The sequence below is a fragment of the Pituophis catenifer genome, unplaced genomic scaffold (genome assembly GCF_029215685.1).
Source record: "Pituophis catenifer annectens isolate HBS135680 unplaced genomic scaffold, rPitCat1.0.hap2 SCAF_2, whole genome shotgun sequence".
Taxonomy (NCBI): domain Eukaryota; kingdom Metazoa; phylum Chordata; class Lepidosauria; order Squamata; family Colubridae; genus Pituophis; species Pituophis catenifer.
Window position 1 is genome coordinate 88,389,900 of NW_027256882.1, and position 18,968 is coordinate 88,408,867.

An 18,968-nucleotide genomic window follows, 5' to 3' on the forward strand; every position below is an offset into this window, starting at 1 on the left:
GAAGCGTGTTACTAATTTAACAGCGGCAATGATTCGCTTAACAAATGTGGCAAGAAAAGTCATAACATGGAGCAAAACAAATCACTTAACAAGTTTCTTACTTAACAACATCAATTTTGGGCTCAATTGTGGTCGTAAATTGAGGACTACCTGCATTTTCTTTGCTTTTCTTCTTTCTTTTTATTTTTTACTCCACTTTTATTCTTACTTTCCATTCTCTTCTCTTTCTCAAGTTTAGTTTGTATATGTTTTTCCAACCGTAATTAAAATTCTTAATAAAATAATATTTTTTAAAATTATGCAGATACAGGCATCATCAGGACCACATACTACTTAGATCTGAAAAACAATCCAATCTTAGCCAACACCCAGTTGGAGGTGAAAGCTTACAATATGTTTAACCACGCTGATCATGCCATCATCATTGTCAACATTACTGTGAAACAGGAGAACTTGGAAGGACCCTTGTGTTCTCCTGCTGTGATTGTGTACGTCTCTGCAAAGGAAATTGTGGTAGCTTCAGCCAAGATAACATAGAGTACTAGAATCAATTTGAGGGTGTCTAACTTTCTGCATAGGGATGCATGTGTGGTAGATTAGGTGATTAGGAAGGCTACTATTTCTGAAGTGAGAAGTAAGGAGTTAGATTGCTGAGTGGGGAGAGAGTTTAGGATTAAGGTAAAGGTAAATAGATCCAGGTAAATTCCGTAGCCAATTAAAGTTCATCGTCTCCAGGAACTGTGGTGGTTTTGATTGTGTAATCCAACAAATCTGGAGGTCACACAAGTTTCATTAACTGTGAGCTAATGGTTTGGAGAAATCAGAACCCAAGGTTTATGAGGTCAAGGTTTTGAACTCATAAACCAAAACTAAATTAGTGGCCCTATTGGAAATCTTGAAGTTCTACCTTTTCTTTTAAAAACAGTCTTTTAAGAGCAACTTCTGAAAATCAACGGGAGAGGAGAAAGTGGATATATTCTCTTTTTCTACCTTCTTGTTTCTTCTTCTTCTTGTGATTAGTTTTATTTAATTCCAGGACTGAGGTTCCAGAGAACTTTTTAATTGGGAGCACCATATTGCCTCTGTCTTGCTATGATCCAGAGAACATCAGTAGCAGCTTGACGTACAATATAGTCAACCAGAACCCACCTTATTCCTTCAAAATGGATGGCCCAAATTTTCAGGTGAGTCTTTGAAGTGGAACATCAGTTGCTAGGTATATATCAGGGGAGGCTTGAATAAATTCGTCCACAACAATTCATATGAGCAGTACTGAAAATGTACATTTAAATGAAGAGTACATTTAGTACAAAGCTCAAAGGGACCCTGATTGGAGCTTTGGATCTTAGCTGACTAAGGATCCCTCTTTTGTAGAAGTTGCCATAAGCTTTTCTGCCATGGGCTAATAACTAAAGGTAACTTCTGACCTCTTTCTCCTGATCTTTCTATCCTGTGGACTGATAGGTAAATAGCAGTTTGGACTATGATTCAAAAAGTATGGCCGCTCGTAACTTTCCATACAAAGCTGACATTCTAGTGATAGATGAAGGAAGTCCTGCACAAACCAGTAAGTACCACATCGCTAAAAAGCACTATTCAAAGTTTGTCATTCCTAGATATTGATGAAATATCTATTGATGAAAGAAACCTGGAAGAATTCTAGAAGATATCTCTCCCAAATGTTTGGACCATGGCTGCATAAATAGCTATTTGAAATGTGTTGATAAAAATAAATTTAGAATGTTTATCACTGTTGTCTGACCTGGAGTAAAGTACTACTAATATGTAATTTTATGCAGAAAAGCAAAGCTAACTAATATACTATTGTGCAATTTCCTGCCCTTTGTATAAAACAAAAAACAAAATAAAAGTTTGTATCAGGGTAGTTGAAATTACAGACTGAATTACTAAAGAATATATTTTTTCCCAAATAAGGAGAATTATTTAAGCATGAGAAATAAAATTTGAATCGAGCTTCACATTTAGTGGCTAATAGATCATATACTTTTCTTGACAAACACCTTCCTGCTTTCCTGGTCATTGTTCAGAGTCAAATGTTCATACTTTTTTTTCAGTACTATTGAAATATTATTAGTTTGCCCAGAAGCAGTTATCAGCATTGTTAAGTGTGGGAGTTGAAAGAAGAGGCAGGACTCCAGCAAGTAACTTCAGCTTTTTATTTGCGGCTTGGAAAAATTTCTGCAGGGCTTTAAAGGGAGCTGTCCAGCAGCCTAGCCACTGACATTGCTTTAATTTTCCCGCCGCTCGAATGGACTAATGAGCGGCAAGTATGCTAATGTCCCGCTAAATCCGGACCTGAGTGAAGCCTATGCTCCAGGCTTCACTCTCTCTTTACATATTCAACAAGCATATTAATGTAAAGGCATCAAAGAGACTGAAAGAAGCAATTGAAAAACAGCAGTTGGTTGAGACTGATGGGAACCATGCATTGGTGCCTGACTGGAGACAATTGCTAAGTAAATTTGTGATAGGCAAACAACAGCTACATGTGATCTGTGTCCTTCCCCCATAGAAAGCAGATCAGTCGGAAAGCCCACGATAGACTACCAAGATGTATGTTTGACAAATCCATCAAAAAATTAATACAATTGAAATAATAAAATTATACCAAATGGGAAATGTTCAGAGGCTATTTAATACAACTGTGTTCTTCCTATATGTATTAGAATAAGCCTTTCCCCAATGGAACATAACTATTAATTTTAGGGTACAACACTTAAAATACATATACAAGTTGAGCAAATTTAGCAGAATGCCGGTATGTAAGAGAATCAAGTTGTTATACTAAGTTCTAACCATATTAAGCCAACATATGAATCATTCCTAAAGATATGCATACTCATCCTCTATGTTATGGTGCTTAGCCGTATTTGTCTATATAGGCCCACCTCATGGGTCTCTAGTGTGGATGCCAGAGTGGGAATGTGGCCACAGACATCTCATTTAATGGCTGCCAGGCTCCATATCTTCCATGATCTTATTTTTATTTTTAGATTTCTTAAAAAACCAAGGTGGTTTGGTTCAGAACAAAACACCAGCCTCAAGCATTATCTTTGTTTCCAGCAGTGTTTCTGAACTTCACTATACCCCCAGAGGCATTAGAAATGACAAATGATTTGGTAGCTAGAGCCAGTGTTTTGTTTGGCAGTATGCCCAGCTGCCCAGAAAAATAAGGACAGATGTAAGGTGAAATGGTAGAGATGGGGTCGCAGGAATTAACCTCTTTAGTTTGCCTTCCAGTAAATTGGCTTTTTCTCACTAGTTGCCCCATAGTAGCTATTTTATGAGAATGCTCATGGCAGATTTTAAAAATTCCTAATATATTATGGGTCCCAAAAGATTGGGGATCACAGGTCTATCCCCATTCATGTATAAAGTATGATTAAGGGCAAACTTTCCAGTGAAATGGACAGAAGAATGTTGAATTCTTCTCCATGTGACTTACACCCCAATATGCAGTGGTGGGATTCAGCCAGTTCGCACTTATTCAGGAGAACCAGTTGTTAACTTTCTAAGCAGTTCGGAGAACCGGTTGTTGGAAGAAATCTTATCTTGTTTTTTTCCACTTTACAGGGCTAATCCTGTAAGGAATGCAGGAAGGAAACATTCTGGTGTTGTTTCTAGCTTACTCTTTATTGCCCTGTTTACAGAAACTGCCTCTCTGCTTATCCCTTATTACATTGTAACAGCTAAGGCAAAGCACCCATTGACATGAGTGATGTTGAGTTGGCCACACCCACACAGTCACATGATCACCGAGCCATGCCTACCCAGCTGGTCATTAGGGCAGAGAACTGGTTGTTAAATTATTTGAATCCCACCACTGCCAATATATATAGGGAACTACAGAGATGGCCTTGAAGAAAACATGCAGTAACCATTAGCAAAACTTGAACTTAGTCCAGGAAGGCAGAAAAGTATGCCAAGGAAACCCAAGAGTAACTGTCTTTGATATAAGAGAGACAGAAGGAGAAATTCTGTCAGTCTTTTATGTTATTATAGCTTATATAGAGTTCTAGTATTTCTTGTGGTCGATTCCTGACTGTGCCTTTAAGAACTGACAATAGCACTGTGAAAAGTACCTAGAAGGAGTTATCTCTGGGAGATAAGCAGATGATAGTTTCTCACTCATTTTCATCCCTGCTTTCCTCTAAAAATCAAATCACCCACTTGATTGGCAAACCTAGGGGTAAACCTTCAGATCTACAGCCTTCATGTATTACTGTATTTGAGTTTTGCTTGCTGTCTGTAATTATGTAGGTTACTTGCCAATTACAATGTGCTTGCTGGAACTTTGTCATCATATAAGATATCTGAGTTTCTTTCTCTATCTTGCAGCCACTGTTTCTGTGCTGGTGACAGTAAGACGAGTGAACGAATTCCGCCCAAAGTGCTCGAAATTGGAATTCCGTGTACCAGAGAATACTGAGTATGGATACAGCATTGGCAATGTCAATGGCTCTGATCAAGACTATCCATTCGACAACATTGAATACAGCATAATGGATGCGGATCCTAGAGTTTTCTACATTAATAGCCGTACAGGTAAGCTAATGGTGATCCTACATGGCAGGGCCTCCCCAGGCTTTATTTACTAAACAGCTTAAGGCAGTGGTGAAATCCAAATATTTTTATTACCGGTTCTGTGGGTGTGGCTTGGTGGGCATGGCTTGGTGGGCATGGCAGAGGAAGGATACTGCAAAATCTCCATTCCCACCCCACTCCAGGGGAAGGATACTGCAAAATCCCCATTCCCTCTCCATTCTTGGGGGAAGGATATTGCAAAATCTCCATTCCCACCCCACTCTGGTATTTGCTGGTTTTCTGAACTGCTCAAAATTTCCGCTACTGGTTTTCCAGAACCTGTCAGAACCTTTTGTATTTCACCCCTGACTTAAGGGTCTTCTTTCACTAATTGTTTCACCTGTCTGAAACTGACTCCATCAGGACTTCCTCAGGGGGAATACAACAATACACTGATCTCCCATATTTAGAATCAAATTATGTTTAGCAACTGCATGAGGAAGGTAGGTTCCAAACTCTGTAAAGTATAAAATAGGCACTACTATATATTTTAGGTCAAACAATTCCTAAAGAAGAAAATGAAACTTACAAAAAATAATTAGTGAAAAGACAGAAAGCTTGTAGGGTTTTCTATTTTATTGGACAGAATGTCAAATAGCTTAATTACAAAAGAAAGAACAAGAAAGAAAGAAAGAAAGAAAGAAAGAAAGAAAGAAAGAAAGAAAGAAAGAAAGAAAGAAAGAAAGAAAGAAAGAAAGAAAGAGAGGGAGGGAGGGAGGGAGGGAGGGAGGGAGGGAGGAAGGAAGGAAGGAAGGAAGGAAGGAAGGAAGGAAGGAAGGAAGGAAGGAAGGAAGATTGATTTTTGACCATTGTTCATGTTTCTTTCTCTCTCTCTCTGCTTTTGCCTGCCTTCCATCCCGGCTTTCCAGTTAAATGTTTTGATATTTTCTATGTATAATAAATAAGCACCAACTATATTTTTGCTAGCTGAACTGTGTGGCATGTGGATATAGATACTGACAAGGAGCAGGCTCGGTCTGGCTGCAGACTAAACTGGAAATCACCCAGAATAGTTTTTTTTTAAAAAATGTCACAGGTCAGCTGCATGTACTTTTGCCCCTGGATTATGAAGATCAGAAAGTGTATCATCTGGCTGTCATTCTAAAAGACCTGGAGAATGAAGCAGCTCCCGGCACTCAAAAGACAACAACGTGTAATGTCACGATTTTCGTGACGGTAAGTTGAAAACAGAAGAGAGGCTATAGTATGTTGATACAGACAGCATTGACTAGCCACCACCCTACCCCAGCTGCACCATAAATTATATCCCCCAGATCAAGCAATTGATTAAGTGAGATGACTGGAGAACTCTGACTTGCATGCTGGATTCCCACCTCACTTGGTAGCTCCTGAAACTCTGCTGAACAATTCAGCAGCAGCAGCAGATGCCAGCTTTTGTAGGACATAATTATTGGTTATTGGGGGGGTGGGGGAGGAATGCGCATATGTCTATGGATATATATGTTTCAGGGGTGGGTTCTAAAATTTTTTACTACTGGTTCTGTGGGCGTGGCTTATTTTGTGGGCATGGCTTGGTGGTGATGGGTAATGTGACTGGGTGGGTGTAGGCAACTTTTTTTTTTTAAACTTTTAAAAGCATTTTTTCTACAACCTTAAGTGGTTGCAGAAAAAAATGCTTTCAGAAGCCTCTGACGATCCCAGCTGAGCTGCATGATCATCAGAGGCTTTTTTTTTTAACTTTTAAAAGCATTTTTTTCGGCCGAAGAGGTTGTAGAAAAAATGCTTTTAAAAGTAAAAAAAAAAAAAAAAGTCTCTGATGAGGTGGGTGGGGTAAACGAGGTGCGACCGGGCCAGGGACCAGTTCGGGGCGGTGGCCAGCCAATGTTATTACCGGTTCTCCAAACTACTATAAATTTTTACTACCGGTTCTTGTGAACCGGTGCGAACCGGGAGCAACCCACCACTGGTATGTTTGAATAAAGACAATATTAAGGCTATTAAATGCTTTACGCGGCCTGGTCCTAAAAAAGAAAAACTCAAACAAGGCAATGTGTCAGCTCTAACCTGTGTAGCAGCATGACTAAACGTCCCCCTCTAATTTTTAAAAGTGGGGAGTGCAGCCACTCTGTCCACAGAAAGGTTGGCCCATTTTGTGCTAGGAAAAGCTGAGCTTTGAACAGCCTCCTTTTCCTATGATTTACAATTACTCATCTGCTATGTGAGTAGTGGGGACAATATGCAAATGTATCCTGTGTTATATATTTGTATCTTCCCACTTCTGCTCTTTAATAAGCTATACAGCAGGGGTGTCAAACTCAAGGGTGCTTAAATCTGGCCCACGGGGCCCCTGAAAACAGCGAGGGACCGGCCCTCGATGCCTCTGCCAGCAAAAACAGAGCTCCGTTTTTGCTGGCAGATGGTTGGAGGAGGCTATCGCAGCTGAAAACAGAGCTCTGGAGCCCATTTTTGCTGGCAGAGCACTTGGGCCACCACAAGCGCCCCTGACACAAGTGACGTCAAGCTGGCCACACCCACCCCTGCCTCCTGAGGTCAAACACAACCCTGATGCGGCCCTCAATGAAATCAAGTTTGACATCCCTGCTATACATTAATGTATTTTATTGGTTTTAAGTTATCACTCTTCTAAAATATCCATTTGTTAAGGACATTTGCAAGGAGAAACATGGCCTGTTGTCCTCCCTGTTGCTATAAAGATGCCTATCTATGGGTCCTTTCTGTCAGAAACCTTGAAAACATAAATTACACTGGCATAATTTTTTTTTTTATTATTCAAATAGGAGTAGAGAGAGACCAGCTGTATAGAGCAGCCAAATTGGTGCCTTCTAAATGCATTGGACTCACTGCCCATTCTCTCACAATCCTTAGACCAATAGCTGTGCTGGTTGGGAATTGTTGCCAGAACATCTGAAATGTACAAAGTAGAATCATCTCTAAAAGCTTTGACTTTATAGCCTGGTATTTGCATGCAACTTTTAAAACTACATACAATAGTAAATAGCAGCCATGAAACCTGCTTCAGATCCAGAGCATTGTAATACAAGAGAAAAGCAGGGTAGCCATTTTCCCTTTTGTTGCTCTGCTAACAAAAATAAGTTCTAAAACTTCTGCAAGGCCTGGATGGAGCAGGTTTTCACTGAGGGCAGTGGGTTGTGATCTTAATACCATATCCATCTATCAATGGGCTAGCAGGAATGCCTGCTAGCCCATTGAATACAGGTAGTCCTCAACCTACAACCACAGTTGAGTCCGAAATGTCTTTTGCTAAGCAAGACAGTTAAGTGAATTTTGCTCCATTTTGTGCACAGTTGCTAAGTGAATCACTGCAGTTGTTAAATTAGTAACACGGTTGTTAAGTGACTTCACTGACTTTGCTTGTCAGTAAGTCGCAAAAGGTGATCACAGACCCCGGGACACTGCAACCGTCATAAATAGGAACCAGTTGCCAACTGATCTGAATTTTGATCATGTGACCATGGGGATGCTGCAAACTGTCGTAAATGTGAAAAACAGTCATAAGTCAATTTTCTCAGTGCCATTGTAACTTCAAATGGTCACTAAACGGATGGTAGTAAGTCAAGGACTACCTGTATTGAAATCTCATCTGGAAAATAACCAACTGCAGAAAGTCATACTTTTCCAGCCCAAAATCACTTTACAAGTATCTGCTATTTTTTTAGTCTTATTTGGTTTGTGTAGATTTACATAGCTAAGCTATGCTGGCTGGAGAATTCTGGGAGTTGAAGTCCACAAGTCTTAAAGCTGCCAAGTTTGAAGACTGGTGTAGAATTGCAATTATACGCATGTTGCAATAGCTTAATTCCCTTTGTGGCAACAGGGGAAGCCTGAGGCCTGGAAATCTTTCTTGCTTCGAGGCTTGTGTTTTGGAAAGTCTCTGATCATTACAACAAGGAAGAGGATGTTTGGAAACCTGTGAGCTGTCTACCATGAAACCTGGTATCTTTTTTATCCCCAGGATGTGAACGATCATCCTCCTACGTGTAAAGAACCATTTTTGATGTATTCCATATATTCCACCGCAGCCAGAAACATAACCAATATTAATTGTGAAGATAAAGACACAGGAACTAAACTGACCTACAACATTGTTCGCGGTATGGAATGGGTCGCAAAATGCCGGGACCTGTTTAAATAAATTAAAAGTTATACATACCAGGGTCTTCTTTTGGACCTGGAAAAAGAAGAAATAAGCTGAACTTGAAACAGGGAAAAAGTTGGAGAATAGAAGCTCACCAGTGAGGGCTGTTACTGCTGCTACTTATAAAATGATTCAATAATTAAATTGCAGGAAAAGTTTATTTAGCAAGACGGACCCAGTTAGTGCTAGATAGCAATGACAGAGGGAATGTGCTGGAAATAAAGCATATTTTTTCATGGGGATGCTCTCCAGGTAGGGATGTCATCCAGCTGGTTCAATCCAGTTTCTGCAAAATGATTGTTAACCATTTTTGTCCCCTGAGATCTGGAAGGCTGTGCCTTTCCTCATTTTGCCTTAATTGCCCTAGACCAGTGATGGCGAACCTTTTTGGCACCGAGTGCCCAAACCGAAACATGCATGCATGCGTGTGCATGTGCCCGTGCCAGAGCACCAGAAACCCGAAGACCAGCTGGCTAGCTCGTGCATGCCTGGTTTTTGGCCGTTTTTGTTCATTTTTCACGCCATTTTCAGGCTGTTTTTGGCCCCAAAAAATGGCCCAAAACAGCCTGTTTTTCAGGCCTTTTTCTGGCTGTTTTTCTGGCCGTTTTCAGGCTGTTTTCAGGTGCTCTGGCACCCATGAAAAACAGCTGACGATGATGCATGTGTCCACAGGGAGGGCTCTGCATGCCACCTCTGGCATGCATGCCATAGGTTTGCCATCATGGCCCTAGGCTTTTTGATGATGATCTGAAATGGGGCTCCTGACCTCTGGGAATTGTAGTTCAAAGTAAGCTAAATGGAGAGTGATGGGGCTTCTGTGGGAATTTCTTGTGGACGACTGGCCCAGCAAGTGGGAGAGCACTCAGAATGGAAGAACATAAAACAAGGAGGCTGGCAGAGATGGGGTCATTTTTCAATGTGTGGCAACATCTTTTGCCTACTGAACTGAAAAGGGACCAACTTTTTATAGGATCATTCTTGCTGCAGGGGATAGTCCATTTCCTAGCTGGGGGAAAACTGGTCTCTTCCCACATCCTACTTCTTTGGCTCAAGCCAGGAATAACAACAACCTTTCCCCCTGGAACCTTCTCCGCTCCCCCTTCCAAGTTCTATACTAAGGTGTCTTCATTCTGGAGCTTGTCTTTTCATGGATCTCTGAAGGTTGACTCAGCCTTCCATCCTTCCGAGGTTGGTAAAATGGGGACCAAAATTCAGTGGTGGGTTGCCCCCGGTTCGGACCGGTTCGCAAGAACCGGTAGTAAAACCGATGGGAGGCTCCGCCCACTGACCCTGATGCCATCAGGAAACTTCTGTGCATGCGCAGAAGCGCACACATGCACACAAGCGAAGCAAGCACGTGCGCGCGGGCCCCGTTGCAAATCGGTAGTAAAGGTAAGTAGAAAACACCCCTGCCAAGATTGTTGGGGGCAATATGCTGACTCTGTAAACCACTTAGAGAGGGCTGTAAAGCACTGTATAAGTCAAAGTACTATTGCTATGGCTTCACAACTCACAGAAGGTTTTTAATGCAACAGTGGAGTAGAAGTCCTGTCAATGGGAAGTTTTGGAGACATTTGGATGGATTTGTTTATATATTTTTTAGAATGTACACTTCTACAAGTTTAGGAAAAAAAAAAAGATTAATGAGGCAGATCTTTATGTGGAGTGTGGTTGTGGGGTTATTACTCATTAAATGCCACTAGTAGTTCAGAAGGTAACTGGCTGGATTTTTGCTCCCAGTACTGGCCAGCCGTAGAGGAAGGAAGGAGAGCACTAATTGGTTCAGGAGGGTCTGTGACAATTCGCCATGGCCAAGTCGCCACGGCCATCTCACCACAGGACATCTCGCTGGGGACAAGAGTTACACTAATATCAAAGAAATGTTAGAAAAGAAAAATTAAAGAAAGGATGCAAAAGGAGGAACATAATAAAATGTGAATGGCAAAAATTAAAATATTTTTTATTTATTTTAAATAATTAAATAGAATTGTTACCATTAGAATTGTTAGAATTGTCCCACAGCGAGTTGGCCATGATGAGTTGGAGGCAACAAGTTGGCCGTGGTGAGTTGGCCGCAGCAAGTTGGATGTGGCAAGTTGTCCCATTCCTGGCTCAGGATGCTCCCAGTGACTATCAGAGTCACAGGTGTGAATATAACAATGCCTACTGTATTTTGGTGTTGACAGAGATCTAAAATAGTGAGGATGATTCTGGATCAGTTTCAAAGAGCTTTCCGAAAGATTTCTGGCAGAAAGTTACAAGCAATTAAATTAGGAATAAATTTAACACTCACTTAAAAAAGCAATGCTCTTTTCTTTTCTAGGCAATGTAAATGGCCGTTTTCGCATGGTAGGACAAAGCCTTTTCCATAACACCTTTTCCTACAGACCTGATGGTATATATGATCCTCTTGTTTTTGTGCTTCTGGTGGAAGTGACAGACGGTCACTTCAGCACCACAGTCACAGTTGTTGTTAATGTGATCCCTTGGGCCACCACTGTATCTACTACCACCATAACTACTACGGTGAGCAGTCATATTTGTTGCGGGCGCAGACTTTTTCTTCCATTTGCATCACTGGAGTTATCACACATTTTTGGTATTTGTCCCACAGACTATTCCCCCAGTCTGTGAAGTAAGTCATGAGAATGGATATTTATTTCTCTATCTACATTGCTTCCATAATGAAGCATTTAGATGCCTCCAGAGGAGTGGCATTTAAAGATTGCTTTATAGGTTCTGGCAATGTGAAAGCCCAGTGGATTTTCTGAGGCACTGGGGAATTAGCACTATTTATTTTTATCCCACCACAGTGAATATACAGTATATAATACTCCTATTTTCCCTGTAACAACAACCGTATGAAGTGGTTTGGGCTGAAAGAGAGGGACTGGCCTAAATTCACTCAGCTAGCTTTCATGCCCAAATTGGGATTTAAATCAGTCTTCTTGTTACTTTATGTTACTTTTTTCCCTCTCCATGTGATTTGGAATATGTGTGTGAGAGTGAATGACTCTGAGGCTGTTACTCAGCATGGTTTTATCTTGCTATTGTAAAGTATTCTGACTTAGCTACTGAGAGAATGTCAACAAAAACTCCTAGAGCTGGTAGCATTAATCATACTAGTTTGGCTGCTGCAAATTGTAATTTGCAATAGGCGTAGGGCTAAATATTCCCTGGCATTGTTGAAGCACTATTGCAGGCTGAATAAGGAATAATAGATTGAATCGGAGTTATGATGAAGAATGAATTGAAAAGAAATGTCCATAAAATTCAAGAAGAATCAGCACCCAATAATTTAGCTCTTTCATGAGCTACATGGGTAAAGTTTAGCTGGGCTGAGTTTAGCATCTGAAAAAGCTGTGTGTCTCTGCATACTAAATTTACACCATGATTATGATTTCAGACAACCCCCAAGAAGCCGATTGTTTTGCACAGAACTGTGACATATTGGGCACCAGATCCATGGTTTGTGGTGGTTCTTACACTCACTGGAATCCTCTTATTTTCTGCGTTGGGTTTGCTGTTTTGGCAATTCTGCCGGAGGTGAATATTCAGGAAAATCACATCTGTGTTACTAGCTTGAAATCTAATATTAACTACAGATTGACTTATTGATTTTGTGTCATCAAGTCAATGCTATTAGCAACTACTTAGATGGACCTTGTCCAGGATGACTACAGTTACCTGTTTCCCCCGAAAATAAGACATCCCCTGATAATAAGCCCAATTGGGCTTTTGAGCGCATGCGCTAAAATAAGCCTCCCCCTGAAAATAAGCCTTCCCCGAAAATATTTAAACGCAGAGCTGGAAATCAGGTAAGATGGCAAGAGGAGCCCCATCTTGCTCCACACGCCCCGAAATAATAAGACCTCCCGAAAATAAGGCCAAGCGCTTTATATAAAAATATAAGATTTATTTTTAGGGAAACATGGGTATTAGCATCAGCTATTTCAGGATGCATTATGAAAAGGTATTAGACTGAAACCAAAGATGAGTAATCCTCAACCAAGGAGCATGATACTATTTGGTAAAATATATTGTAGCCCTTCCCCTGTCTGGAAACCTTGATCTTTTCCAATTTACTCTATGCTCCAAGAAACCATTCCCTGATCTTCCAGGCTGAAAAAAACATTATAATTTATTTCATACCATCTCAAAGCTCCAACCACATTCAAATAGGAGATGATGTCTTCTGAAAATTGACTCTGTTCTTGTTTGGCTTTCAGAAAGTCACCAGGAGAGATATCTCAGTCTCTATTACAGAACACGTAAGTGCTTCTTGTCATGAATAACTTGTAATCATCATGTGAAAATACCGTTTCTATATTTCATGTCTAATTTTGGAGAGAAAGCATTGGAATAAGCTACAGATACAAACTATTAATTAGAAGCCTTTATGTTTAAAGTCCAACAAATAAAAATAAGACAGCATACCATCGATATCAAAGCTGTATGTGTGGAATTAGAAACGTAATTTGTAAACATTGGCATTTATTAAAGATTATACCTAGAAATAGGAATACATTACAGGCCAATACTGACTGGTAAATACAGTATTTGAACTGCTATCAATATAATAGTTTTACAAGTTCTGCTAACAATAGAACTCACAATTTAAGGGAATTTTCATCTGTCCATCTAAAGAAGTTGTCTATGCTATCTAATGTAAGGTGACCAGATTTTAACATTGGTAAAGAGGGACATTGTGGGCGTGGCTTATTTTGTGGGCGTGGCTAGCTGGTCATGTGACTGGGTGGGCGTGGCTAGCTGGTCATGTGACCGGGTGGCCATGGCTATGTGTATAGGGACTACTCAGAGGGCTGGAAAGTCATTTCTGACAGGTCCTCACACTTTTGACTGGTCCTCACACTTATGACCATCCTCACATTTATGCCCGTGCAGCATTCTTAACAACCATGTCACTCATTTCACAACTGCTTCTCTTCACCATGGTGACAAGATAGGGCAAAAACGTAAAATGTGAGGACAGTCGTAAGTTCGAGGACTGGTCAAAAATGCGAGGACCAGTCAAAAATAACTTTTTCAGCCCTCTGAGTAGTCCATATGCACAAAAGGACTAACCAGAGGGCTGAAAAAAGTCATTTCTGACAGGTCCTCGCACTTTTGACTGGTCCTCACACTTATGACCATCCTCACATTTATGCCCGTGCAGCATTCTTAACAACCATGTCACTCATTTCACAACTGCTTCTCTTCACCATGATGACAAGATAGGGCAAAAATGTAAAATGTGAGGACGGTCGTAAGTTCGAGGACTGGTCAAAAGTGCGAGGACCAGTCAAAAATAACTTTTTCAGCCCTCTGAGTAGTCCATATGCATAAAAGGATACAGTAATTGAGAGGGATGAAGGAAGGGAAGGGAAATTAGAGTAGGAGTGACGGTTAAGAGAGGGAAGAAGAGAGGAGGAGAAGGAGAAAGGAAGAGGAAGTAGGGAGGAGAAGAAGAGGGGGGGAAGAAAAAGTAAGAAGGAAAGAAAAGAGAGGTGGTAGGTTTGAGGAGAAAGATTGCTGTACAATAAAAAAGATGAAAGGGAAGAAAGCCAACCCCAAACAAATATAAAGATATTAAGATAAAGAATGAATTGTTAAACTTTAAAGAATAAAAGAGAACAAATATGAATAAATAGCAATAATTAGAAACACACATACATACAATGTATTTTCTTTGAACAGAATATTTGGCTGGTTCACAAATTTAAACAGTGTTTAGTCATTTCAATTAAATTTACAATTTCTATATTTCCTTTTTGCCATATTTATTCCTCATCTATTTTTTTAAAAAAACAATATTACCCTTCATCCTCATCTCTAATCTTAATCAAATTCAATTTTTCCCTTCTATTCTATTTTATACCCCTTCCCACTGTCATCTATTTTTATATCCATCCTCACATTGGTTAATTATGTAATTATGTAATACAGTTGTTTAATACAAATTCAACATTTTAATATAAATCAATTAGTTATATAACTATCTTTTTTGTATATTAATCAATATGAACATGAATATTCCAATTATTTCCATGCAATCCAATTTCTTACAAATCAATTAATTATACTTACCAATAATAATAAACCAAATAATTTCCCCCATATATTCCTCCAAACCACAACTTAACCATTTCTGCTTTCAACACAGTATACAATTAATAATATCTCAATTATTACAATTCCCTAGTTAAAAAGAGCTTTTTTTTCTTTTGTGTTTTAAAATCTTGAACTCTCCTCTTTTGCCCTAAATAATTTTCCATTGTTTGCACTTACCTTTTTTGGTGAGGAAAAGGAAAATAAATCTGCTGCCTAATTTTCCAACGTTGCAAGCAAACCGCAAAGCCAACACCCTGTTTTACTTTCACTTTCGTTTTGAGCTTGGTTTGCACAAAGAGGAAAAAAAACCTGAGCAATTTAGCAAGAGCAGAGCACTGTGCAAATCAGCTGAGAGGGGGAAGCCGAGCTAATTAACGTAGGGCGGCCCTTTGAAGCCCCGCGGCAAGAGTTTAAACAGGTTTTTTCCCTCTAGCCATCAGCGGGGATTCAGGAGGCAGCCGGGAACCAGGAGGCAGAATGAAAAATCGGGACTTTTTTAAAACGCCGCGGGACGCGGGACAAATTGCTCAAAAGCGGGACTGTCCCGCCAAAAGCGGGACGTCTGGTCACCTTAATCTAATGGCCATGTTAAATTACTTTGCATGGGCATGACGTCGCAGCTCTATCAACAAAAGCAGCTTTCAGATTCCATTAGAAAAGCATGATTTAGAAAAAGACCACATGACACAGATTGTAAAATTTTGAGAAGGTTAAATGTGAAAGTGACAACTTTCAAAACACTTTCTTAAAGTGGGAATTCTAAAAATTTAAAACATGTCTTTCCTTTGGACTCAATAGGGGAATGGAATGCCGTAATATGGAGTGATTGTTGTCATTTCCCTTTATTTCTGCCTTGAAATATAATTGGTGAAAGGAATTTACTACTGCATTTCTCTGTGCGGCAATTATATGCACCTTTAACCATCACAACATTACCAATAACAGTCTCATAGTCCTTACAGCTTTATAATTTCTACAGTAGTTTTGGCATTTTGTTTTGTTTGATCTATGGATCAGATAGTTATGAACTTAAACTCATGTTTCTGTATATGTATAAATATATGTATATCAGGGGTGGGTTCTACTTACCTTTACTACCGGTTCACAGAGGGGCAAAAGAAGCTTCTGCGCATGCTCAGAAGCGATTTGATGACCTCGGGGTTGGTGGGCGGAGCCTGCTGCCAGTTTTACTACCGGTTCTATAGAACCAGTGCAAACCGGGGGCAACCCATCACTGATGTATATGCATATGTATTTGTTTATTTACGCACACATACACACATAATGATGATGTTATCCTCTGTCAGGTCTGACTCTTGGTGATTCTATGGGCCAGGTCTCTCCATGTCTTCCAATCTTGCACTGATTCTTTGAGTTTTTCTTGCTCTGTCAGCTTTTATGGTGTCCAGCCATTGTGTTCTTTAGTGTAAGGTGACCAGACGTCCCGCTTTTGGCGGGACAGTCCCGCTTTTGAGCAATTTGTCCCGCGTCCCGCGGCGTTTCAAAAAAGTCCCGATTTTTCTTGAGCCCCAGCTGATGGCTAGAAGAAAAAAAAAACTGTTTAAACTCTTGCCCGGGGCTTCAAAGGGCCGCCCTACAGGCAATCAGTGTAAAGCAGTTTTTTTTCCCCCTAGCTAAGCTTCAGAAAGGAAACCGAAACCAGGGTCTTTGGTGCAGCGTGACAAAATGAGGCAGAGAGAGATTTATTTTTATTTTTATTTTTCCTCCCCAAAAAAGGTAGGTGAAAAACTGCAAACAATGGGAAATTTAGGAGGAGAGTTCAAGATTTTAAAACACAAAGGAAAAAAAGCTGTATTTAACTAGGGAATTGTAATAATTGAGATACTATTAATTGTATATTGTGTTGAAAGCAGAAATGGTTAAGTTGTGGTTCGGAGGAATATATGGGAGAAATTATTTGGTTTATTATTATTGGTAAATATAATTAATTGATTTGTAAGAAATTGGATTGCATGGAAATAATTGGAATATTCATGTTCATATTGATTAATATACAAAAAAGATAGTTTTATAACTAATTGATTTATATTAAAATGTTGAATTTGTATTAAACAACTGTATTACATAATTACATAATTAAACAATGTGAGGATGGATATGAAAATAGATGACAATGGGAAGGGGTATAATATAGAATAGAAGGGAAAAATTGAATTTGATTAAGATTAGAGATGAGGATGAAGGGTAATATTGGTTTTTTTAAAAAATAGATGAGGAATAAATATGGCAAAAAGGAAATATAGAAATTGTAAATTTAATTGAAATGACTAAACGCTGTTTAAATTTGTGAACCAGCCAAATATTCTGTTCAAAGAAAATACATTGTATGTTTTTATGTGTGTTTCTAATTATTGCTATTTACTCATATTTGTTCTCTTTTATTCTTTAAAGTTTAACAATTCATTCTTTATCTTAATATCTTTATATTTGCTTGGGGTTGGCTTTCTTCCCTTTCATCTTTTTTATTGTACAGCAATGTTTCTCCTCAAACCTACCACCTCTCTCTTTTCTTTCCTTCTTACTTTCTCTTCCCCCCACCCTCTTTTTCTCCTCCCTACTTCCTCTTTCTTTCTCCTTCTCCTCCTCTCTTCCTCCCTCTCTTACCCTCACTCCTACTCTAATTTCCATTCCTTCATCCCTCTCTATTGCTGTAATCCTTTAATGCATATGGACTACTCAGAGGGCTGAAAAAGTTATTTTTGACTGGTCCTCACACTTTTGACCAGTCCTCGAACTTACGACTGTCCTCACATTTTACATTTTTGCCCTATCTTGTCACCTTGTTGAAGAGAAGCAGTTGTGAAATGAGTGACATGGTTGTTAAGAATGCTGCACGGGCATAAATGTGAGGATGGTCATAAGTGTGAGGACCAGTCAAAAGTGTGAGGACCTGTCAGAAATGACTTTTCAGCCCTCTGAGTAGTCCCTATACACATAGCCATGGCCACCCGGTCACATGACCAGGTAGCCACGCCCACCCAGTCACATGACCAGCTAGCCACGCCCACACAATAAGCCACGCCCACAATGGTGTCCTTCTTACCAATGTTAAAATCTGTTCACCTTACCCTATAGACATAGCCATGGCCACCCGGTCACATGACCAGCTAGCCACGCCCACCCAGTCACATGACCAGCTAGCCACGCCCACAAAATAAGCCACGCCCACAATGTCCCTCTTTACCAATGTTAAAATCTGGTCACCTTACTTTAGTGGCCTAGTTTCCTTTTACTGCTTTTACTGCTAATCTTCCAAACATAGTTGTTTTTTTTCCAATGAATTCTCCTGCAGGACATGGCGAAAATAAGTAAGATGCAGTTTTGTGATTTTTGCCTTCTAGGGGCATGGCTGGTGTTATGTACTCCAGTACTTGCTTGTTAGTCATCTTTGCTGTCCCAGGAAGACACAGGAGCCTTCTCTGGAACCACAGCTCAAACGAGTCGATTTTCTTCCTGTCTTGCTTTTTTAAGGTCCAACTTTCACAACCATAGGTAGCTGTGGAGAACATGACAGAATGGACTAACCTACATTTGGTTGCCAGGATGATGTCCTTGCTTCTTCATATTCATCATTGCTGAATATGAACATGACTCAAGTTCATCACTGCTGTGCGAATGGGATGTTTTATTCAGGGGTGGGTTCTATTTACCTTTACTATCCGTTTGCAATGGGAGCGCGCGCATGCATGCGCAGAGCACCTTTGATGACATCGGGGCGGGTGGGTGGGGCCTCCCACCGGTTTTACTACCGGTTTTATAGAACCAGACAGAACCGGGAGCAACCCGCCACTGGTTTTATTTCTGGGCTGTATCCACCAGTTTGATCGATCTGCGATCCTAGGAAAGTGAATTTTTCCACACATTCTATCTCTTCACCTTCAATTTTTATTGTGATGTTTCCATTCCTTGCAGTGGTCATGAGCTTGGTCTTTTTAATGTTCAGAAAGAGACCAAAATTTCCACCCCACTCCAGGGAAAAGATACTGTAAAATCTCCATTTCCACCTCACCCCACTCCAGGGGAAGGAAGGATACTGTAAAATCTCCATTCCCTCCCCACCCCACTAACCTGCTTTCCAGTTCCCTTTTCCTGT

The 18,968-nt window shown here is 40.1% G+C and overlaps 1 protein-coding gene across 1 annotated transcript in view; it reads left to right on the forward strand.

Annotated features, from left to right (window-relative positions):
• The window catches only part of CDHR4 (cadherin related family member 4), a 40,769-nt gene that overhangs the window by 17,492 nt on the left and 4,309 nt on the right, over positions 1 to 18,968 (forward strand). The window contains exons 9-17 of the mRNA XM_070933765.1: positions 305 to 488; positions 1,037 to 1,184; positions 1,465 to 1,567; positions 4,360 to 4,566; positions 5,642 to 5,781; positions 8,561 to 8,699; positions 11,067 to 11,269; positions 12,150 to 12,289; positions 12,973 to 13,014. Of these exons, the coding sequence (XP_070789866.1) occupies positions 305 to 488; positions 1,037 to 1,184; positions 1,465 to 1,567; positions 4,360 to 4,566; positions 5,642 to 5,781; positions 8,561 to 8,699; positions 11,067 to 11,269; positions 12,150 to 12,289; positions 12,973 to 13,014 (1,306 nt within the window). The remainder of the gene's footprint in view (positions 1 to 304; positions 489 to 1,036; positions 1,185 to 1,464; positions 1,568 to 4,359; positions 4,567 to 5,641; positions 5,782 to 8,560; positions 8,700 to 11,066; positions 11,270 to 12,149; positions 12,290 to 12,972; positions 13,015 to 18,968) is intronic.